This window comes from Macaca thibetana, chromosome 17, assembly GCF_024542745.1.
Source record: "Macaca thibetana thibetana isolate TM-01 chromosome 17, ASM2454274v1, whole genome shotgun sequence".
NCBI classification, from domain to species: Eukaryota; Metazoa; Chordata; class Mammalia; order Primates; family Cercopithecidae; genus Macaca; species Macaca thibetana.
In genome coordinates, this window is record NC_065594.1 from 30,339,797 (window position 1) to 30,363,375 (window position 23,579).

Here is a 23,579-nt window from a genome sequence, read left to right on the forward strand (position 1 = left end):
CATAGAGAGGTACACAAATAGCCAGGGGCAGAGACAGACTCAAGGCCAAGCAAAGAACCTGCAGCAGCGGCACACGGTGCACACGGCACTGCACTCCGCAATGCCTGGCTAGCAGGCCAGCCCGCCCCCTAGGTGGAAGCGACTGCTTTGACATTGGCAGATTTTACAGCTGACCTTGGGATGTTCCACCCATCACATCAAACCCATCTGATACATGGCTGGAAGAGACTGCACCTTCGCTTTCCCAAAAGGCAGCTAGAGTCACTAAAAGAGTATCTTTTTCCTTTTAATAACAAAAGTCATCATAGTGAGTGAAGTTAAGATATATCTTGTTTGAAAGTCTGTGCACTTTCTATAACTTCAAGGTGACCATGACTGAATGACAGCAGCAGTAGCAACAACCAGCCTTGTTCTTGTACCAGTCATTGAAACTGCACTATGATTTGAAAAGGTCTCCCATTCTTTGCCTCTCACACTTCATCCCCTCAAAAACAATGATCACTTTGAAAACTCTTGTGAGAACAAAATTCCTACTCTGAAAAGAGCAGAAGTGATTTCCCCATGTCTAGGAAGGCAAGAGTTTCTTTAGTCCACTATCATATTCAGTGCATTTGGGTGGCTTTTTAAATACCTTCAGGGAAGATTTTATTACCTTTATGCCCTTCTCCTGAACCTGTGTGTGTGTGTGTGTGTTTGTGTGTGCGTGCGCGCGCGCGCGCATGCGCGCACATGCATACATGGTATGCTGGACAAGGCAGCTGTCAGTCTTCATCGGCAGCAAGTCTCCACCTGGAGCACAGGTAGACACAGCCGCTGCACAGCAGGAGCAAGCCCAGCACCGTGTGACTGAGTGCCAGGACTCCAACTGCAAAGAGGTACAGGGTTTTGTCACAGTAGTCCTGAGGCTGCTGGAAAGGGGGAAGAAAATCAGGCAGGTACACAGAAAAGACCCAGTAGTTTCCCAGGATGAACCAGAGGAAGAGGAAGAGGCTCAGCAGGAGGTGGATGTAGTATCTGTGCGCATTCTGCCTCCAGGGGTATTCGTCATCGTCATCATCATCGATCACCACGGCCTTGGACAGCAGCCGCCTCATCCTGGTGGAGTCGTACAACAGAAGAGACACCTGGGGCGTGGTGGGGAGCCGGGTGGCAGGGCAGAGCAGCAAAGTAGAGGGGAAGAGAGGGGATAGAAGGTAGCGGTGGCAGGGGTGTTGGGGAGAGAGAAAGAGGAGAGAGAGGAAGGTGTCATGAAAAGTGCACACACTGAGTTAGAAATGCCACCAAGCAGCAAAATTTAATTTGAAGAATGAGAATTAAAACTGGCAAGAATGAAGGCATTAATTCGTCGCCAGCATCCTCAGTGGCGTCTTCCTTTTAGATGTGTGAGTTGGTTTGGACAAGGGGTTAGTTGGGGTGACTTGTCTCCGCATCAAGGTTCAGACTGACTCTCCCCTGTATTGTGCTAGCACATTTGCACCCACACATAATGTAAAAATGACACCTGGTCCGCATGCTAGAGGCCTTGAAATAGATCCCTCTCTCTTGGCAGAAACCCCCAGCAGACTTTTCCCTGGTACTTCCAGGCCATGTAACAGGCTTGGCCAAATCCAGGTACTGTGAGCCGTTTCCTCCCCACCCCAGCCCCGCCCAGCCTGCTTTCTCTCTTCTTGGAAGTTTGCACCACTCCCCATCTCAGGCATCTGGAATTCCCAAGTGGGGCTGTGGACTGAGAGTGTTGTCTCTCTTGTCCTCATACACCTTTCAAGTCAAGAGCACAGACCCTTGTCCTTGGAGTGATACTCTTGGGGGACAAAGACCATCTGGGCCCCTGGCAGATGATCCCTGACTCCAGCCTGACACGCCTTTGAAATTCTGCTCCCACTTGGTTACACAAAGCACCACAACCCACACAACTCTAACTGGCCACAGATGCCTTTGTCACAGGGGAGCACACTTCCCCTGGAAATGCAGCGGTGGAAGGACACAGGTGGTCTTTGCTAAGGAATCCCTTAGCAGCTCCCTGTCTTCTCTGCCTAGCAACTTGATCTGTGATGTTTTTGAAAGCCTGGCCTGTGTATCTGCTCTCTCCGGCTTCCTAAGCTGCCTACCTCTCCCGAGGCCACGCTCATGGCACCCCTAACCCTGGAGAGCAGGGCATTAGAAAGGATCCTCGGATGATGGAGGATGTAGCTGACTGGCAGAGGCGGGGAGAGATTCTGAGCTTGAGTGAAATGGAAGGGCAAGCAGGAGCCAAGAGATGCAGCTAAGTGGGCTCCAAACTGTGAAGAGAAGCAAGGATAAAATAAAGAGACAGAGAGATGGGAATAGCGAACCCCAAGCCATGCCTTTGGGTGGGTGATGACTCCAGGTTTGGACTTGTTCCATTTAAAATTCTGGATGGAAATGCAGGTGTTAGTGGCCCGCAGGGGGCGGAGTCAGAGCCTGGAGGTGAACAGAGACAGGTGAGGACTCCTGCGGGAGATCTGGGAGCTACCTGTGAGGAGGTGACAGTGACTCTGGGAATGGGTGTTGTACAAAAATAGACCCCAGTACTGAGCAAAGTGCTTGACATACATTATCTCAATGAATTCTCCCAGCCTGAGGCAAGAGGTACTAAATAAACATGGGCGCAGGACCAAAACTGGAGCCATTGGGCCAAAATGTCAATAGCGATTTTCTCTGGGTGGTGAAATTTACAGATGATTTTGATTTTTTTCTTTGTCCTTATCTGCATTCTCTGATTTTCCACAATGGAGAGTTATTACTTATGTAAAGCTACAAAACCTAAGGAGGGTGGTTAGTTCAATGCTTGGTATGTGTGATCTTTAATGTCCATCCTCGCCTGGGGCTGCATATTATCCCTGTTGCCCAAATGAGGAAACTAAGGCTCAGAGAAGTTAAGTCGCTTCAGTGAGATCCACAGTGAGTAAGAGAATGAGAAAGGCAGTGATCCACACCTCTTTGACCACTGTCTACACCACAGTACACCGATGATTAAATCAGAGGAAACTGAATTGGAGGGTTCACTCCTAAGACTTGCAGCCTGGCTGGGAGGCAGAACATCTCCATAAGAAAAGGAAAGTGAGACCTTAGGGGACTTCAGAGAGACACCCACAGTAGAGCTGACTCATCCAGGGAGGGCTGCCTGGAAGAAGGGGCATACTTGGGACCCCTATGCACAAGGAGAGGTGCGAGGGTCCTCTCTGAGGGGGAGTGGTGTGGCAAAGGTGAAGGGTGGTGGGTTTAGGGTAGGGGGAAAAAACCAACTGACGGTAGTAGGTTGGCTGACCGTGGCTGTGTGGTTGGGAAAGCCCAGGTTGAACACCAGCTCTGCTGTTGCCTCACTGTAAGCTGGAACTGAGAATCCAGCTCAAGTCTCCATCACTCAGATGCATTTCCCTTCCTTGCAGGGTCCCACTCCTTGGAGGAATTCCCCCACCCACCACGTGTCCACAGATCTGGCTGCCCTCCCAGGACTGGTTCTCGGCTACAATGATGCCAGGAGAAAGGAACCAGCCTGAGGAGAGAGCCGTGGCAAGTGGGTCCCACTGCCCAGACTTTCTGGAGCCACCTGGCCCCCTTCTCTCCCACTAACCTTTGAAGTTGTGAGCTCTTCCAATCAATGACCTTTTAAGTTAGCCAGGGCTGAGTTTTTGTTCCTTGTAGTCAAAGAATCCTTCCTGAAGCAAGTACCTGCCTCAAAGGGGCACGGTGAGGACTGAATGAGCTCCAAATAGGGCAGAGTCATCAGCATGGCATCAGCAAAAAGCACATGCTCACCAGGGTAGCAATCGCCACTAGGAAGGGTGATGTGGGAAGATGAGGGGAGTGCAGGGTAGGCGATGGTCACTGAATCCATGTTTTGGAAACTGTCTTTTAACACGACCCTCAGTAACGAATACATTTTATGCCAAGTCCTAGGCACTGGGTAACTGCATGTCCTTGTTGGCTTAGAGAAGTCCTGGTTTATGCTGTTGTTCTGGCAGGATGATTATTAGAGCCGCTTTGTACTCTCAAACGTGTCCCAGTTAGGATGATAAATTATACGGTCAACTCACCCAAATACACATGTTCATATGTAAGCATCACACAATACTTAACTTACTAGGCACTCTAATTTTCTACTTTATTTTTTAAAAAGCAGGTCACAGCCTACTTAATTCATTTCCTGATCTTCATAACCCTCAGTTCTTTTTGGTAGCTCCATGAAATGTCAGCTCCCATCTCTTCGTTTCTCTCCATAGAGTGCAATACTGTGAAGCTATCTGATGCATTTCAGGAAGGATGTTGGGGCCCCCTCAGCAGGTTTGAGGTTGAATACGAACCATCATTATTACAGGTAAACTTCTGCCTCTGGGGACTCTAATCGTGTTTGCCGCCGCTCTAATGGTTATGGACTCACTGTATATTACCTTGCCATCATGAGCACAAAAATTTAATTTGGCTTCAAACGGTTTTAGATTGCCAGGGCAAAAAAATCAATGCTGCTTATTAGGGCCTTAGTTTGTTCATTAAAATAAATTACCTTTGGGTCCTGGGTTGGCTTTCAGAAAGGAAAAGTTTGCTGTTATTAAGAGGAACAGACCCCACGGACAGCAGCATCTCTAAAGGAAAGCTCCACTGGGCAGCTTCACGATGAGGTAGTCGAGTGAGAACAGGAGAGGCAGAGGTAATTACTGCTAAAAATGCTGCCCTTGTTTTAAGCATCTCTGTGGCACTCAAACCGTCAGAGCCTTCCCTTAACACTGTGGGGGCCATGGGGAAAATGTGGCCCCGCTGAGCCAAGAGCCTTTGGGTTTTCTTGGAGCTGAACAGAGTCCCAGGTAGATCCCATGGGGATACTGTGATGGGGACCATCATGTGTATTTGTCCATTTTAGGACACTGCCCACCAGACTGCTATTAGGAGATGGGGGCATTTATCAGGGAGGTTACCTCAGACACAAAAGCCTCCAAAGGTTTGCCCCAAATCAGACGTCTCCCACGACAGAGTGGAGCTTGTGGCTACCAGTTGCATATAAGAACAATTTTCAAGACATTCCTTTGATGTCTTAGATCAACAGCATGACCCGCTCCACTGGCCAGGATCGCTCCAAGGATCCCCGCACCAGAAGGCAGCTGGCAAAGAAACCCAACAGTGGTTCCGAATAAAAGTTCACACTTGGCACTCTTAACTCACTTTTCTCTTGTGTTACGGCTTTGTTTTTATGGAACCATCTTGGGGAAATGGATGCTTGTGTTTTCTGGCTTTGATATAGAAAGTGGTGAGGTAGGCTTGGAAGGCTGGGAAGAGTTGTTGATAGATGGAGGCTGACCGAAACTTCTCTTGGTAGGTGTAACATTGCTGTGGGCCAGGGATCTTGAAAACAACTGCACGCTATGCATGCCCCTGATATTTCTTCTTCAGTTGCTTTTTCTGTTTAAACAAATGTCAATACAGCCCAGGAGCAGATTAACTACATAACCTTGAGAGTCACAGAGAAGCACTCCTACCCCAGGCATAAGAATACTTTAATAGTTGATTGATAACTGCAGCCAATTAATCCTATGTTAGTCAATTGAGAACTAGGAGGTATAGTTAAAAGCAGAAATAGGAACTGCTAAATCAAACATATTTTAACCAAATGCAAACCCTGCCTGAACAGGAAGCTTTTTTAAAGCAGCAGTGCAGAGAAAGACCATGATTTCACTGGCTGAATTCAATGGTATAACTGGCAGTCAGGGACTCCTCTGCATCAACTCTTGTCAGACCAAAGCCACAGCTTAGCACACTGAACTCGACAGCAAGAAGGAAGCTCTTGCAAAGAAGCGCAGCCCTGGGTAAATGCCCTGCATCTGGAAAAATCTGTGTCTCTGAAGCCAGCCCCATCACTTCAGCAACCACGCTTAGGGGGAAGTTGTTTTGGCTCCCCTGTGAATAGCAGGCAAATAACAGGTGCATTCCAGGATGGCTGTGAGTTAAGTTTCTACAAGGACTACAAACAACAGATAAAGATACTTTACCTTTAAGGTGCCGACGATGCCACCCACTAGCAAATATAAAGGTATGAGGGGCTGTATAGGGCAGTCCTCCAAAAATTTCATTCCTACATAGGGCAAACAGAAGATGATTGAGAGAAATACATTCAAGAGCACAAAGCCTGGTTCTGAAAATGAGTGGAACACCTTCAAAAGCCAAAATGTTAAACATGCAAACCATATGCTTGTGGGATCTGCTCAGCCTCACCAGTCACCTGATCCCCAGGATGCTCAGTGGATTGACACTGCAGAACTCACTCTCACAGCGGAGTGGCGATAAATACTCCCGCGGACAGGGCAGGGACCAGGTGTCAGTGCACCTTTTTTCTGGGTATTAACTGGCTATGGGTTGCACTCTGCTTTTCTGAATAGCCAGTGTATGAGAACTCAAGTTTTCAAGGATTCAGAATTCAAAGGATCCCTTTAAATATACAGTTTTCTTGATATGCTTAAAATAAGATTTAATTTATGAGTCACATTTCCAAAATGTGACTCTGTGAATGAGGTTCTCATCTACTCTGTTTCCAGGGACCAGGTGGCAGGGAGGAGCCGCTCTTCCTCCTTGTGTAGCGAGCCCTCTGCTGTGTTAGTCACAGTCACCATATGATCACCATTGACCATGTCACTCACTGGACCCCACGCTGGGAAACACGCGTGTGCTCACATATCCTTAGCTACCAGATACAGAGTACTACCAAGCCAGCCTGCCCAGATGCCTACCCTTTCTTAACGGTAATTTTTCTCCCCAAAGCAATGCTCTGTCTACTTTTCTCAGGTCTTTGTTCTCTAGACCTATTATTAACCAATGATATAATGTGTTTATTTAAAATATAAAGAAGAAATGCCCATTTCCCTCAGGGACCAGTCTGGCTCAAATGACCAAGCTCCAGATGAATTCTAACAGACACCTTTGCTATGGGAGACACTGACTGCCCAGCATGTGCCCCCCCCCCCCACATTGCCCATCTCCCTTGTTGAGTAGCAAGGCAGTGTGACCAGTTCTGACCAGTGGGCTGTGGGACACTTTGGGGCCAAAGCATGTGTTTATTTTTTTTGAGACAGAGTCTTGCTCTGTTGCCCAGGCTGGAGTGCAGTAGCATGATTCAGTTGCAACTCACTGCAGCCTCAACCTCCCAGGCTCAAGCGATTCTCCCACCTCAGCCTCTGAGTATCTAGGATCACAGGGATGTGCCACTATGCACAGCTAATTCTTTTTTCCTTGTAGAGAAGGGGGCTCGCTATGTTGCCCAGGTTGTTCTCAAACTCCTGGGCTCAAGTGATCCTCCTGCCTGGGCCTCCCAAAGTGTGGGATTACAGGCATGAGCCATTGTGCCCAGCCCAGGCCAAAGCATTTAAAAACTGATACATGATTCGTTGTTTGCTTCCTCTGCTTTGACCACCTGGAAGCCATGGGTGGAGATGGATTGTTCTCAAGATTGAAGCAGCTTGGAATATTATGTCATCACATTGCCTGGGAAGTCCCCATGCCCACTGACCCATGACGGAATTTGCATAAGCAAGAAATAAACCCTTATAGTGTTAAACCACTGGGATTCCAGGGTTAATTTGTGACTGCAGCACAGTTAAGTTACCCTGGCTAATACATTTGTCAACAGATTCCAAGAAAGGGAATTCTTACTGTAGAACCAAAGCCTCCTGTTTAAATGACATTTAGACTTTTAGCTTTGATTTGACATTTTATTCCCTATAAATGCCTGATACTTAAGCAGAGGGAGTAAACTGTTTTTCTATGACTACACCATATTCCACTGAAATGAACAAAATTCTCTAGGTATACAGAGAGCTATAAATTCAGAGCCCAAACAGAATTTAGTCAAATATACACATTGATCCAATCATCAACCTATGGAGGCTTGTCTTTTAGTTATCTCTGATGTGTAGCCGAATTTGTTATTAAATGGAAATACTTTCCAAGTCTCAACACAGCCTTTTCACACAAAGACCTTTAAGTACTTGGTGCCAAATTTGTTGGACATGGACCGCCTTTCAATTCAAAAGCCAGCTGTGAAATGAACACTGAGTAATGGCTTAGATATCTGCTCATTCCCAGTGAATAAAAACAGCTGCTGTTCACAGGAGAGTCAATCAGTGCACAGATGGCTTAAAACGATCCTAATAAATTTAATAAAAGCCGTCTTTCCCCCTTGGTTCTCACGTACTGCTTAGGACCTACCTAAACTCTAGATTTTCTTTCTTGTCTGATCTGCAGTATCGCGATTATTCTTTGTGGCTTTAGGTCTCTCCCTAGTTCAGTTGATAACAACTACCAGATGTAGTGATTTTTAAAATATTTGTTATTGTGATAAAATATCTCAACAAAAATTGCCATTTTAATCATTTTTAAGTGTATAATTCATCGGCATAATTACATGCATCATCTTGTGCAACTATCCCCACTATCTATTTCCAAAATGTTTTCATCACCCCAAACACAAACTCTATAACCAATATTGCTCTAGAAGCAACAAGACCTCCAAAACCCTCTTTCTGCAGTGGATGTGGTGATTTTAATATAATATCCGTGGGAATTGGCTTGTGAGGTCTTCTCTCTTTTATGCAGCCTTGTTGGTGGATGAATTGTTGCAGTTAAGTTCATTTGAAAGGTAACTGGCTGGGTGCGGTGGCTCATGCCTGTAATCCCAGCGCTTTGGGAGGCCGAGATGGGCAGATCATTTGAGATCAGGAGTTCAAGACCACCCTGGCCAACGTGGTGAAACCCTGTCTCTACTAAAAATACATAAATTAGCCAGGCGTGATGGCGGGCGCCTGTAATCCCAGCTACTTGGGAGGCTGAGGCACAAGAATCGCTTGAGCCCGGTAGGCAGAGGTTGCAGTGAGCCGAGATCGTTCCACTGCACGCCAGCCTGGGTGACAGAGTGAGACCCTGTCTCAAAAGAAAAGAAAAAGAAAGATAACTAACCCGAGGGTCCAAAGGCTAGGGTTCTCTTCCCTTACAGATTTTGCATAGAATGCCCTCTGGAGAGTATTCCTGACTTCCTAAGCTGGGTACGCCTAACATCTGTGAACTCTTGTTGGAAGAACAGAGCCGCATGATAAATGTTAATTTTTGAATTGCACTGTAATAATCACAGCACCAGGGCCTACTGAAGTGACTGAACTGTTCACTCTTACACTAAATGGCCCCAGACTGCTTGGCTGTTTTAGTTCTCTGCAAACCTTAAAATCTTATCTTCTTTTTTATTTCCTGTCAGGCTGTTAGCTTTCATGTCTTACAGATCTAAGGATACTGTTTTTGTTTCCATTTTTAGTATTGTGGCTTCAGCAGGAGTGGCAGGGTGAAACTTACATAACAAAATAAACCATTTTAAAGTGAATAATTCAGTGGCATTTAGTGGATTCACAATGTTGTGCAACTACCACCTCCATCTAGTTCAAAAACATTTTCATCACCTTGGAAGGAAGGCTCCTACCCATTAAGCAATTAGGGTACTGGGTGTTTCGTTGTTGTTTTGCAACAACTGCTCCAATATGCTGTGAGCTTGGACCTAGAACACTGGGCCTGCTGAGCTTCTTTTCTGTTTTGTTTTTTGGTTTTTGTGTTTTTTGGAGACAGGGTCTCACTCTTGTTGGAGTTGGCTGGAGGTACAGTGGCACGATCATTCCACCTCAATCTCCCGAGTAGCTGGGGCTACAGGCGCACGCCACCACACCCAGCTAATTTTTAAGTCAAGACTTGAATGTTTTTGGTAGAAACAAGGTCTCACTATGTTGCCCAGGCTAGTCTCAAATGCCTGGGCTCAAGCATTCGGCCCGCCTCAGCCCCATAAGTGCTGGGATTATAGGCGTGAGCCACTGTGCCAGGCCATGCTGGGCTTCTAGGTAAATAGGGGTAGCTAGGTCCTGTACGCAGGCCTCAGGGGCTCCCATTAGCAGTGTTCAGGAGCATGAGATTAATTTCACTGACATGTGATAACAATTCTTAGCTACTCAAGGAGCTTCCCCCATCCTGCCCCTCCCCTGACCTCTGCTAGACATCACACTTCTGAATTATGAGGTTGTTTAATATACGTGATTTATGGAAATATTTATTCATTCATTCAGCAAAAAAATGTATACAGTACCCATACGTCACCTAGCGCCAGGTGCATTTTTTGTATTGCTCGCATCCTGCTTCCACAAGGGAACATAGGAACTGGGAAAGGACTTTGGGAAACCTCTAGCCCAGTCACTCCCAAACTTGGGCTAGAGGGATCAGAATCATCTGGGGACAGATTTCTAAAAGAAGGTGTCTGTTCCCACCCACATATACTGCACTGATATCTCCCAGCGTGGGGCCCATGAATGTGTGTTTTTAAAATCTTCACCAAGTCATTCTGAGATGGCACATAGGTGTCTAGGAATCATCGGGCTGGCCAGTTCTTCTTAAACACATATTTAATGTTTAGAGATTACACACCTTGGGTCCATGCCCCAACCTGGCTGACCTGTGGTGTCCAGCAGCTCGGCGGGCAGCTTACCTATGAAGGCCATGGACAGAGGTAGAGCCAGGAAAGCGCAGAGCACAAAAACGAAGCAGGCTGCAAGGAGAAGAAGGGGCAGGCACTGGGTTAGAAACACACAGACCCTTGCATTTCCTCTTTACTGCAGTTTCTTAAGCATCCTGTGAAACCTGACTTTCTCTCCAGAGGCAAGTCAGCAGACAGGAGGAGAAGGTCGCAGCTCGCCTGGGGCTCCCACACAGTGGATGCAAGCCAAGACTTGCATTTCTCAGAGAGCTGAACATCTCTTGTGATCACTCTGCTGATGCCAAGGCCCAGATTTCCTGCAGGACCTCTCCAAGTCTGACAGCTTATAGAAAAGGAGTTTATAAACTGCCACTGTGCCTGTGCCAGGACGCCAGAAGCTGCCGGCATCCACTGAGCCGGGCAGGATTCACCCTGTGCTTCCTGGGCTCCTGTACCCAGGGCAGATGGTTCTTCTCTTCCCTGGATAAAATTCACTGACAACTCACTTTATCACTTTAAGTATTTGCTTCACAAAATCTTTTTCCCTTTCCATTCATTTGGTTATATATTCCATAGCCCATGACATTAGGTGGGCTCCTAAAACTTCTTGCTGACACACAGTATAATAGAGCTTTGAACTGACTTTGGGTTTTTCTTTCTGTTAATGCCACCAATTCAACTTTTAGACATTGGGAAAGAACAAAGGAATGGGGGCTACATAGGCTTGGGTCCAAATCCTGGCCCTATCACTCACTGGCCATGTGGCTTTGGGTAAATTCGTTGACATCCTGAAACCATTTTCCTCTTCTGTAAAAGGTGGTGACAGATATATGCATGAGGACCTCAGTGTATGGGGCAACTTTTATGATTAGGCAATTACTTCACCACTTTGCTTCTTGGTTTTCTCATCTGTTCAACGGACTGCAGATATAAGTTTTGCTTGGCCAGTAATTTTTTTTTTGAAAGTGTGAATCTGAATGCTTCTTGAGTAGGCCTGCCCCCCAGTTCCCACTGTCAGAGTCTTGACAGTATCACACATCTGTGTTTTCTGCTGAGTCCCGTTGTCATGCTGAGAGCTGACAGAGGATCTCTGAGTGAACGTCATGGTAGCTTCTGCAGCATCTGCTCCTTCCTCTCTAGGTCATCACCTCAATTATTTTCAGGTACCACCACCTCCCTACCTCCCCATTCTCCTGTGCCATTTATGTGCTCTAGCAGAAGCTGACCCCACCCTGGCCATGGAAAAGGGCATTAAGTTTCACCCTCAATTAACCAGAAGAGCCCCACTTACCAGATATGTTATTAGTAGGTGGGCTCATGACTTATATTGGGAAATTTACTGAGAGTCAGGAAAAAGCATTCTCACTCTGCTGACAAAACTTCCGGAAACAAGGTTTCTCCCTTCCTGGCCACTGGTGAGGAATTGAATCACTCCAGGGGTGGCTGGCAGCCTTCCTGCCACCATGAGGGGAAGCCAGCCTGCGAATGAGACCAATGCCAAAAGGCAAGAGGAGAGGTGAAAAGAAACTGGGTTCTCAGTGACATTCGTCACCCATGGAATCATACTACCCTTGATGCTAAACTACTTCTGGACTTGTCATGTATAGGAGCCAATAAATCCCCTTTATTACTTTAGCCAGCTTGAGTTGGGTTTTCTATACTATACAGCGTCCACTGTACCTGGCTTCATCTGCAAGGTCCTTCGCGGTTCTGAATTGTCAAAGATCTAGGATTCATCTGGGAATCTGTCTTCTCTAGAGAAGAGATCTAAGGCTGCAAGTGCCTCCAGCTGGGAGCCTCACGTGCACACCACCAAACGCCAGCTCTGATCTTGCTACCCACAGCAGGTAGGGTGCACAGGGCAGGGTCTGCCCCTCTCTCAAAGAGACCCCAGAAGTTGCCCTCCATGCCCATCCTGACCTTCACCTCCAGGAAATGTTGATGCGGGCAGGCACGCAGAGTGATTTGCCCCAATTTCACTCCTCCCCTCAAAACATCCCTGAGTTGGATACAATGCTATCACCAGAGCCAGCTTCACAGGCCCCATGCTTAGGAGGACCCAGCATCTGGTTTGACGCTCTTCTGTTGCCATCTTGAAATTCTCAATAAATTTCTCTCGAAATCGTGTATTGTAAGTGAAGTTGGACAGGACAGTGAGGCATACGTGTGAGCAGAGGGAGCCTGTGAAATGCTCGCGTCTGCTGCTCTTCACCGCCAATATTCACATTTACTCTGTGAGACTCGGAGCCAATACGAGGGAAGCGTGTTGTGTCTTCAACCAAGTAAGCAGGGGGCTGACAGTCCTGAGAAGATATACTTTCATTTGAACCAGAACTTGCTTCAGATGCAGACAGAAGGCAATGATGTTCTAAGAAACAGGAACAACCAAGGAACCCCACCAACCCCTTTCTGACCCCTAAATTAGTCTACTTTTTCCTCTCAGACCTTCCTCACCCATCTGTGAGCAGAAGGTGGAGAATGGGGACAGAATGCGCCCATATCAAGAAGCAAATGAAGACTTGTTAGTTTTGTACAATGTTTCCAATGTTCCAGTAAAAACAAAATACGTATAAGAGCGATGAAACACAAGTTGTGTCACTTCAGTGACTCAACATATGAGTTAAATGCTCTTACAGTTGCATTTAAACCTGGCATTACACAAAATTAAGATGAATGATAAAATATATACTAATAATTACACATTTTGATTTCCCCCTACTTAAAAATGACATTAAATAGCAAATAAAAAGGCCAAAAGAGAGACTGCAAAAGAAAGGAAAAAGCTTTTTATATTTTAGTCCCTTGAACAGTGCTTCTTTCCTGCTTTTTGAACAAGGTACTTTGCATTTTTGTTTTGCTCTGGGGCCCTGCTGGTCACGGGTGACACAGTGCTGCTGGCAGGTGTGGTGAATTAGAGAGAATTTCAGTTAATCTACTCTAGCCACATCTGTTTTAATTTTCAACTTAGAGTGTGGGTCAAGGAAGAAATTTCTTGCTGGCAAAGGACAGACAGTCAAGGGGTTGCTGAATCCCATTCTGTATTTCTGACCTTGGAGCTTGTTATAAGGATGATCAAAAGTGATTGGGATTCCAGAAAATCCTTCCCTGTGCTGCAAGCTTAAGGCAGATGGTGCCACCTGGCCACATATATAATCCAGGCAGTGAGTGATACAAAGAAATGGAGCAGTCCCCAAGAAGGCACCTGTCACCCAAGCTCCCTACTGAAGCGTGGCAGAATATGCCACCCCAAACTATGCAGCTGTGGCATAAAGGCTATTTGGAGCTAAAGGCACTTAAAAAATAGCAGATGGAAGAAAGGTACCCTGACCCTCCCCTTTTCCTTCTTAAAAGTGGGAAATAAAAGCCCCACATAGAGGATGTCCTCCCTATACCAGAGAAAAGCACCATTCTTATCATCAAGGATGGGACATTGAGACCACAAGAATTCTGTACAAACAGATCTTGTCAAAATCATTCTTATCTTCCCTTAGCCTCCCCACATAGTTTGGTTCCTTTCCTGCAATTACCTCTCTTTGTTCAGCCAAGTATAAAAGCATTTGGGTTTTGCTATTTCTTTGGGTTTCCACTTCTTATAAAGGCTCTTGTGTCACGTAACACTTGCACTAAATTAGTGTGCTTTTCTCCTGTTAATCTGTCTTATGTGAGTTTAATTCTCAGGCCCAGCTGAAAAGCCCTAAGAGTGGAGAAGCAAAACGTTACCTCCCCTTCACTACCTCCCAGCAGGGCTGAGAGAGATGGCCAGGGCCAGAACATTCTTAATGACCACCTAGAGGAGGCTGTAAAGACTCACCACCTGCAGCCAGGCCACCTGAGACACAGCCCACTCCGCTCCTCACCACCTGCAGCATGGACTGCAGGACTCTTAACCTCTGAGGTTTCAATGTCCTCATTGCAAACATGGGCATGATTACAAGACTTTCCTAACAGACTTACCAAAATTATCAAATGTCATAATCCGCATAATCTGTGTAGGGCACTAAACGCAGGGTCTGCCACATAATAAACACTGATAAATGCTGGCCATTATCATTACTATTATTATTTCCCATTCCTGAGGGAAGGAGACCCAGGCTTCCCCTTTATTTCAGCCCCTACTTTGGAATCAAATGAAGAATTGAGAAAACAACAGGTGAGGTATACACTGTGGTTCTCATGGTCTCTGAACAGAGATGAGACTGTTCTACACCTTAACTCCCATGTGGATGCAGTCTTACTCCCTGGCCCTGTTCTCAGGCTGCACCCTGGCTTCATCCAGTGAGTTCACTTCTCTAGATCACCACTCGAGGTCTAAAGAGGCTCACTCCTGCTCGAGGTCTAAAGAGGCTCACTCTTGCTCGAGGTCTAGGTCTAAAGAGGCTCACTCTTGCTCAAGATCTAAAGAGGCTCACTCTTGCTCAAGGTCTAAAGAGGCTCACTCTTGCTCGAGGTCTAATGAGGCTCACTCTTACTCGAGGTCTAATGAGGCTCACTCTTGCTCGAGGTCTAATGAGGCTCACTCTTGCTCGAGGTCTAATGAGGCTCACTCTTGCTCGAGGTCTAATGAGGCTCACTCTTGCTCGAGGTCTAATGAGGCTCACTCTTGCTCGAGGTCTAATGAGGCTCACTCTTGCTCGAGGTCTAATGAGGCTCACTCTTGCTCGAGGTCTAATGAGGCTCACTCTTGCTCGAGGTCTAATGAGGCTCACTCTTGCTCGAGGTCTAATGAGGCTCACTCTTGCTCGAGGTCTAATGAGGCTCACTCTTGCTCGAGGTCTAATGAAGTTCACTCTTGCTCAAAGTCTAATGAAGTTCACTCTTGCTTGAGGTCTAGGTCTAAGGAGGCTCACTCTTGCTCGAGGTCTAATGAGGCTCACTCTTACTCAAGATCTAAAGAGGCTCACTCTTACTCAAGGTCTAAAGAGGCTCACTGTTGCTCAAGGTCTAATGAGGCTCACTCTTATCAAGGTCTAAAGAGGCTCACTCTTGCTCAAGGTCTAATGAGGCTCACTCTTATCAAGGTCTAAAGAGGCTCACTCTTGCTCAAGGTCTAAAGAGGCTCACTCTTATCAAGGTCTAAAGAGGCTCACTCTTACTCAAGGTCTAAAGAGGCTCACTCTTGCTCAAGGTCTAATGAGGCTCACTCTTATCAAGGTCTAAAGAGGTTCACTCTTGCTCGAGGTCTAATGAGGCTCACTCTTGCTCGAGGTCTAATGAAGTTCACTCTTGCTCAAAGTCTAATGAAGTTCACTCTTGCCCGAGGTCTAGGTCTAAAGAGGCTCACTCTTGCTTGAGGTCTAGGTCTAAAGAGGCTCACTCTTGCTCAAGGTCTAGGTCTAACGAGGCTCACTCTTGCTCAAGGTCTAATGAGGCTCACTCTTGTTCGAGGTCTAGGTATAAAGAGGCTCACTCTTGCTCGAGGTCTAGGTCTAAAGAGGCTCACTCTTGCTCAAGGTCTAGCTCTAAAGAGGCTCACTCTTGCTCGAGGTCTAGGTCTAATGAGGCTCACTCTTGCTCAAGGTCTAATGAGACTCACTCTTGCTTGAGGTCTAGGGCTAAAGAGGCTCACTCTTGCTCGAAGTCTAATGAGGCTCACTTTTGCTCACTGCACCTCAGAGCCATGACTCTCAGGGTCTCAATGGCCGCTCTAGATCTCACAAACCAGGATCAGACAAATGGCACCTGGGAATCTGCATTTAAAAGCAACTCCCACCCTGGCATGGTTGCTCACACCTGTCTGGCATTTTCGAAGGCTGAGGCAGGTGGATCTCTTGAGACCAGAAGTTTCAAACCCACCTGGGCAGCATTACAAAACCTTGTCTCTACAAAAAATACAAAAATTAGCCAGGTGTGGTGGTGCGCCTGTGGTCCTAGCTACTGGGGAGGCTGGCTGAGATGGAAGGATCGCCTGAACCCAGGAGTTCAAGTCTGTAGTGAACCATGATCCCACCTCTGCACTCCAGCCTGGGCAACAATGCAAGACCCCATCTAAATAAAATAAAATAAAAGCAACTCCCAGGTGATCGTGAAGTAGCCTGTTTCTGTAAGCTGGCTAGAGAATCTTCAGGGGCTTCCTAGAGTCGTCTGCTCAACGTGGTGTGAGGTGCTGGGGTTGGGCTAGGTTGTAGGATCCACTGGGATGGAAGTCATCAGCAGTTACCGGCATGAGGCCTTCTTTACCCCTCGGTCCTAATAAGGACACCCAAGCCACCGTCAGGAATCGGGGAGCCCCACTCTCGCCTGATCTCCCTGCCTCCTGGGGCATCTGGTTACCCATCCTCAGTCTTTGGAGCTCTCTGGAACAGAGGCTGAGCTTTCGGGTGATGCCGCTGTTGCGATGGCAGTGGCTTGACAGCAGTGACCACCACTAGTTAATACTGTACTGCCTCTGGTCTACTGAGCACCAATTCCAGTGCAACTCAGAGTGCGACATTCTGGCTTCTGATACCATGAGAGTCTCCATCTAGAAAGTCAGTTTGAAAGAGCTGAGTGAAAAAAAAACTCAACTTAAGGGTCCCAAAGGAGAAAATAATTCAAAATTAGAGCAATAGTGGGAGGATATTAGAATGAAAACGCTGGAGTCAAGTCATTATTTATGCCAAGAACACAGATAAGCTGATTCCTGATTTACTGAAGGTTGGGAAAAGACAGAACTTTGAGAAGGGTGCCCTCCTCAGGGTGGCTTTTGGGTTGCTGGCTCCAGATCCTCACTCCCCTCTTGCAGTGCATTTCAGGGTGGGCTGCTCTCACGACTGTTGACTGCTGCTGCCCATGATTGTTGGAGGGAGCGGCATGTAGCAGGTGTTAAAGATATGCTGCCATCCAGTTATCAGTCAAAATAGGAAGCTGGGAGAATTCAATGCATTTTTAAATGGGTAATCTTGGTAGGAAAAGTGGGTAGCTTTTCATCTGTTCTCAAGGATCTCCAGAGTCTGTTTCCTATGAATAGCAAGTATTAATGTATCCCCAGATCTTTTGCTTAGACAGTTTAGTGCAGAAACTGAGACCAGGACCCAGCAGTTTTTCTCTGCAACACCACCCTTTGGGGTTCCACTGAGCTATCAAACACCTAGAAGGCAACTGGCAAAGAGCGCAAGAAGAGAAACTCCAACTAAACTCCTCTTTCCAAACTGCCCGCTCCACCTCCCTGTATCCGTAATAGTGCCCAAACCCCAGTCACCCAGACCACTTCTGCCCTCTCCTGGTATGTTCAGTCATTCTGTCTCTGCCTCATGTTTCCACCCACTCCTCTTCTCCAGCCCTGCACCAGCACCCTGCATTGCCACAGCCACTCGCTAATCCCCAGCGGTCACAGCTAATAGCAATTTGCATGAGGGGGTATTTTTATTAGCACTTCATCTACTTTGAACAGAGATGAACTTCTTTATAGATATTCAGCTATTCATTCTTGGCATTTGACTAAGGTTTGGGTAGATGCAAAGTGAGCATGAGAAGCCTCGGCAATGAGGACTTCATGACCTCTTAAGGGAGATGAGATGGGCACCCAAGGGACAGTACAAATCAGTGTGTGGAATGGACCAGCAGGGGCAGCGCATGAAGCAGTGAGGAAGCCTGGAGGAGGAAAGAGTCCCCAGGAAATCAAGGAAGGCCTCAAGGAGAAGGTGATATTGGTACTGGGTGTTGATGGATGGGTAGGATTTTTGACGGACTGAGTTATGGGAAGATGGCTTTTCAGTCAAAGGAAAAAAACCCAGAGGAAACAAAAGATTTGAGAGACAGAGACACTCAGAGTGGTTTGGGGGAGTGGCAAATCATGAAATGGAACTGAGCGTCCATCATCCATCAAAACAGAGAGAGATCAGATGGAAACTGGATATTGAGAAGAGAGGGCGTTTCTGTTTTGCATATGGTTATGTGGATTTTATTAGGAAGATAAAGAGAGTTGTAGGGTTTGGAATTGGAAAGCGGCATAATCAAAGCTGAACCTTTGGAGAAAATGGGGACTAAAGGGGGTGGCTCTGGGGGTGAAGAGACCAGCGAAGTGGCTGTTGTATAACTCAGCCTGGAGAGCAACTGTGAGGCTCTGGCAGGGCCTTGAGCACCCACTAGGTGTGGGAATGAAGGGAAGAAAGGAGAAAAGAATGACTGAAGTGCTGTGCTTGGGTGACAAGCATGGTGGAGGCACTGAGAGAAATGTGAGGGACAGAAAGAGGAGGGGCTTTAGCAAAAGGATGTATTTGGTTCAGAATTCACTGCATTTAATGTGCCAGGGGAATGAACTGGAGTATGGGTTTCTAAAACCACCTCCACTGCCTGCTTTTGAGATTTTTCAGCTGTTCACATAACAGGACGAGTTAGTAAGAAATATCGGACACTTCCACAATACTGATGCTGCCATCTCCTTCTCTAATCCCTGAAAACAGAGGGCAACCTTGTGTTTCTTGAAGCCCACGAAGAGTAATTCTATGGGATTGTCCCAATAAAAAGGGATGCAGGGAAGTCCCCCAAAGAGGAGGAGCAATGAAGAGGGGGCTGCTGAGGGTGGAACCTGGGGTTGGTGGCCCCTTCCTTGCAATATTCAAAAGGAATTGCTACTAGAAGCACCTAGGGAGGCGGCACCAGGTCCCCAGGCTCGTAAAGACCCCGACATCTCAAGCTTGGCACCGGTGCTGGGCTGATAGCAAGGACAGAGCGTGCTGCTGTGTGGTTTGTGCAGAGAAGAGAGGGCCTGTGTGAGGCTCCAGGGCTGAGTGAAGGTTGGAAATCCTCTCGCTTGGAAGAGGGGTGCACTTTTCTTCCGACAAAAGCACGATCTACTCCTAAACTGTGTCCTGGAAGCTACCACTGCTGGGGGCCACCTTTTAAACATTGCACAAAGGGTCTGTAGAGGAAATAATGGCTCACCACAGAGCAGGAGCACACCCTGCCCCAGACCCCCAAAAGAGGAAAACGTGATTCCTCCTCTCCAACTCCCACACGTGAATTCTTGTGTGATCCACAAAGCCCAGGACTGATTTTCCTGGTACTCTGGCAAGTAGGAGTTCAGAGTCAAATTAATTTTATTTAGAGAGGAAGAAGTTTTAAAGTTTTAAAAGTACCTTAAAAATAAATTAATGTGCTATTTCTCCTGGCCAGTGTTGTAGAATAAAATCTGCCACTGTCTGTTTGGTATGTTGAGTTGCGTAAATTTCTCTCATAGCTGGGGGGCTGCAAACACCACCTAGAGTCACGATTCCTTCATCCAGGCCTGAGCAGAAGGTCTTTCTCCTGGTGTCCCCCTTGAACATGGACTTTGCTGGGCCCTTCTCTGCTGTTGTCTCTAAGTGGAGTTGAAGGGGACTTCCCACGACCCCCTGACAGGTGCAATGACCTGGATTCACTGCACTTGTCTGTTTAATTGAGTTATCCTGTGAGGGCTGGAGGCCGCTGCCCACGCTGCACACATATTCATCAAGATTTCACTGCTGCCCGGGGATGGAAGTGATCCTCCAGGGTGGCAGCAGGCCGCAGGGAAGCAAACGTCCCGCAGCAGAGAGCTTGACAGAGAGTGCCAGATGGTGGGGCTGAGAGCCAGGGCTGCACAGTGGCCCAGGAGAGCTCCAGAAAGCTCCCGCAGGTGGCTTGCTGGGGTCTGAGAGCATGGAGACCACCCTGCTCCCTGGATGAACGACCAGATAAACAAGCCATTCCTTTGAGGCCGCCACCACTTAGCAGACTCCACATGTGGATAGGGACAGCACCAACCAATCTAAGGGGGATATCTGGAGATTGTTCTTAAAGCATAAGATAAAGTAAAAATAAAACTTTAATTTTCTTTTTTTCTTTTTTGGGGACGGAGTCTCACTCTGTCACCAGGCTGGAGTGTGCAGTGGCACGATCTCGGATCACTGCAACCTCCACCTCCCGGGTTCAAGCGATTCTCCTGTCCCAGCCTCCTGAACAGCTGGGACTACAGGCGCACGCCAATACACCCAGCTAATTTTTTTTTGTATTTTTACTAGAGACAGGGTTTCATCATGTTGCAGGATGGTCTCGATCTCTTGACATCGTGATCTGCCCGCCTTGGTCTCCCAAAGTGTTGGGATTACAGGCATGAGCCACTGCACCCGGCCAAAACTTTTATTTTCTAATTACATAAGTATGTAGCTTTATAGGAAATGTGGAAAATGTAGAAAACCAGACAGAAGAAAAATTAGAAGCCACTTGAAAGGAAAACACTCTGGTACATGCATTTGCATCTATGTACTATTTTATCAGGTCTGGGATCAGGCCAAGGAGGCCAATTTTTCCCAGCCTAAATTCTAAAAGACATATTAATTATGAAAATTCTTAAACATTCATACAAATACAGAGAGTAATAGAGCAAACATTCAGATACTTGCCACTCAGGTTTCCATCTGCATGCTTTTTAAGTTTTTAAATTTTTTAGTTGGAAATAATCCCAGTTTGCATTTCCTGGGGATAGGGATATTCTCTTATTAATATAGTACCTTAGTACAGTCGCAGCTTCTTAAATTTACATTGACACAATGTTTACTTTGCCATCCATATTCCAATGTTCATGACCTAATAAAGCCCTTGGCTTCAATCTAGGGTGAAGTACTGCATTCTGTTGTCATATCTCCTTTGTGTGCTATGGTTTGAATGTGTCCCCCAAAGTTCATGTATTGGAAACTCAATCCCCAATGCAAAAGTGTTGGGAAGTGGAGCCTAAATGAGAAGTGATCAGGCCCTAGGAGCAGAGTAAGTGTGTCCATGTCATCATTGGAGTGGGTTCATTATAAAAGGGGGAGTTCAGCCCTTTTTCTCTCACCCACATGATGGAAGCCCCACGGGGAAAACAGAAGCTGCTATATTTAGGAAACCTAAAATGTTTTTGTCTGGCTGGATTTTCCAGAGTGAGAAGGGAAGGAGTGATTCAAGAGGTAAACAGGGACCCAATCACAAAGGGTTTTGCAAGAGAGCAGAAGCTTCTGTTTCATTCTGCAGGAATGGGGAGTCTAGTTCCCGGTTGTGCAGTGAAGGACCTCCTCAGAGGAGGTGCTGCGGGGATGGGCAAGAGGCAGTGAGAGCAGTTAGGAGGCCTTGCCATTGTGCTGACTGAAGATGGAGTTATTCATACAACGAGGGCAGAAATCTCAACAATCAAGGAGGCCATCATTAGACCAAGGTTGGCCTGGACCTTGACCTGCAGATTTACAGTGCAGTCAGGAAACATCCCTTTTTCTGGGAAACCCTGAGCATGATACTTCCTCTCTTGCCAACCTGCTGTTGCCATCAGCACTTCTGTTGCATAAACAGGTAGGATGTGTGTTGGGGGAGGTGGTGGTGGTTAATTTCTGGAAGATATAGAGCAACAATATAGCTGATGGTGTCTCCTTTCCCTGCCAGCAGTAAACCTATGAGTTTTCATGCTGCCAGAGCAGCAGAGGCCCTGGGCAGAGGCTCCAGCACCACTGTCCCACTTTGGCCCCCACAGCAGTAGGTGTGCTCCAGGGGTGAAAGAGGGGTGGCCCTTAGAGCTGTCCCTGGGAGTAAAATGTCAGGGCTGTGCCTTAGGAGAATGAGGTGGGCACCGGGCCCATTGGCGAATGGAGAAGGCCAGTTGTATCTGGGAGCCGGCGCTTCACTCATTTACCTGCTTAGTCAATCAGTGCCTATTTATTGAGCTCCTACTGTGTGTCAGGCACTGCTGGAGGTGCTGGCATGCAGCAGTGCAGGAAACGTCATGGGAGGAGAGGTGGGAGGTGGACAGTGTGTGCTAGGACATGGTAAGTACATGTAAGGAAAGGTGTCAGCCCCTTGGCTGCTGACCCCCCACCTTAGTCCACCATTATCCACTGACTGCTGCTTCCAGACATTAGTGCTTGGAGATGAGTTGCTTAAGGCTTCCCACAATGTTCCCTTTATTCACATTTCATCTGTAAAAGACCATACATCTCACCATGATATAAAAGCTTTCATCCCAGGGACCCCCAAGGCCTGGGATCTGATTTTGGGATCACTTTCGGGATATTCCAAACACAAGAGAGACTGGGCCTTCTGAAATATGGTCCAGTCCCTCTGGACACAAAGGCCCCAGCAGGTGATAGTGGGGGAAAGTCCAATTTAGTAAGGGGACAGGTTGAGGTAGGAGTAAGGGAAAGCTACCCAGGTCCAAAGCATCACATTGCCCTGCCACGTTGCCCAGCACAGCTGCCATCACACATTGGTTGTAGCAGTGACTCCATTCACACACATATTTTTCAAACACATATTACACGGAAAACACATACAGTGAACTATGGAAAGCTAGAGGTGAATAGGTAAGGAATGGAAGGAGAAGGCAGCCAACCGAGGGCCGGACACTGTCTTCCCCAGTTCTACCACCCTGGGGCCACCCCAAACCAAGCGCACCCCACCCATATGATCCACTCCAGCTTTAGCTCACCAGGTGATCCCAGAGCTCCCAATCCTACAAAACCAGGGCATTTCTCAGAGCTGTGACTCACCATTGCTGGCGATTTTAGAAATGCACTGATGACACGTTTTCTCCAGACCTCCTGGCATTGTTCTTGCTTGCTGACAAAGTTCTGAGGATCAAAAATAATTCATTAGAAAGGATGGTGGAAGGATTTACTCAGCACCAATAACCAACGCGCTCTGTGCATGTCAGTGGTGGCCTGCAGGGTGGTCTCAGTCAGCCTGGGGGGGCTGGGTGCCAGTGTCAGGTGTGGCCTTGTTAGTGGTTAGCGGGGCTGAGGAAAAGACCCCCTATTCCACAGACAAGGGAACCAAGCTCAGGGAGGTTAAGAGGCTTGCCCAGTGATACCAGCCAGGAAGACTGGCTAGAGAAAGGCCTGGAGGGGGAGATGGTAAGAGCTCTCACTTGCTGAGCAATGGCTGCACCAGGCATTGTGTTAACTCTTTAAATAGGCCATCTCATATTGAATCCCACAACAATCCTATCTGGGAAGTGTTACTGACTGTGTTTTACAGATGGCACCTTAGAGACCCTGAGAGCTTAAGATTCACCCTAAGACCAGAGCTGGCAACTGGCAGAGCCCAAACTTGATCCAGGCATGGATCCAGGTACAGAGCAAGGGGCCCCTCACTTCCTGATGCAGCTGCTGCACTC

The 23,579-nt window shown here is 47.2% G+C and overlaps 3 protein-coding genes across 3 annotated transcripts in view; 1 reads left to right on the top strand and 2 right to left on the bottom strand.

The window, feature by feature from the left end:
• LOC126940470 (peptidyl-prolyl cis-trans isomerase NIMA-interacting 4-like) overlaps positions 1-23,579 on the top strand; it is a 1,058,238-nt gene that overhangs the window by 751,088 nt on the left and 283,571 nt on the right. The gene's annotated exons all lie outside the window — the stretch shown is intronic.
• ATP7B (ATPase copper transporting beta) overlaps positions 1-23,579 on the bottom strand; it is a 207,371-nt gene that overhangs the window by 2,624 nt on the left and 181,168 nt on the right. The window contains exons 22-24 of the transcript XR_007720750.1: positions 22,954-23,034; positions 10,517-10,576; positions 6,003-6,085 (exon numbers count right to left, since the gene is read on the bottom strand). The gene's annotated coding sequence lies outside the window, so the exon portion shown is untranslated. The remainder of the gene's footprint in view (positions 1-6,002; positions 6,086-10,516; positions 10,577-22,953; positions 23,035-23,579) is intronic.
• Positions 693-23,033, bottom strand: TMEM272 (transmembrane protein 272). Its single transcript, XM_050766395.1, has 4 exons — positions 22,954-23,033; positions 10,517-10,576; positions 6,003-6,085; positions 693-1,124 (listed from the first exon to the last, which is right to left on the bottom strand). Exons 1-4 carry the CDS (start codon positions 23,009-23,011, stop codon positions 762-764), a joined length of 564 nt encoding a protein of 187 aa, XP_050622352.1. The 5' UTR covers positions 23,012-23,033; the 3' UTR covers positions 693-761.

Excerpts from the sequence above, each read along its gene's own strand:
- TMEM272 (XM_050766395.1), bottom strand. The coding sequence starts at position 23,011 with ATGCCAGGAGGTCTGGAGAAAACGTGTCATCAGTGCATTTCTAAAATC. Across the intron at positions 6,086-10,516 it reads TCTGTCCATGGCCTTCATAG|GAATGAAATTTTTGGAGGAC; the intron begins GTAAGCTGCCCG and ends TGCCCTATGTAG. Across the intron at positions 1,125-6,002 it reads GCATCGTCGGCACCTTAAAG|GTGTCTCTTCTGTTGTACGA; the intron begins GTAAAGTATCTT and ends ACCACGCCCCAG.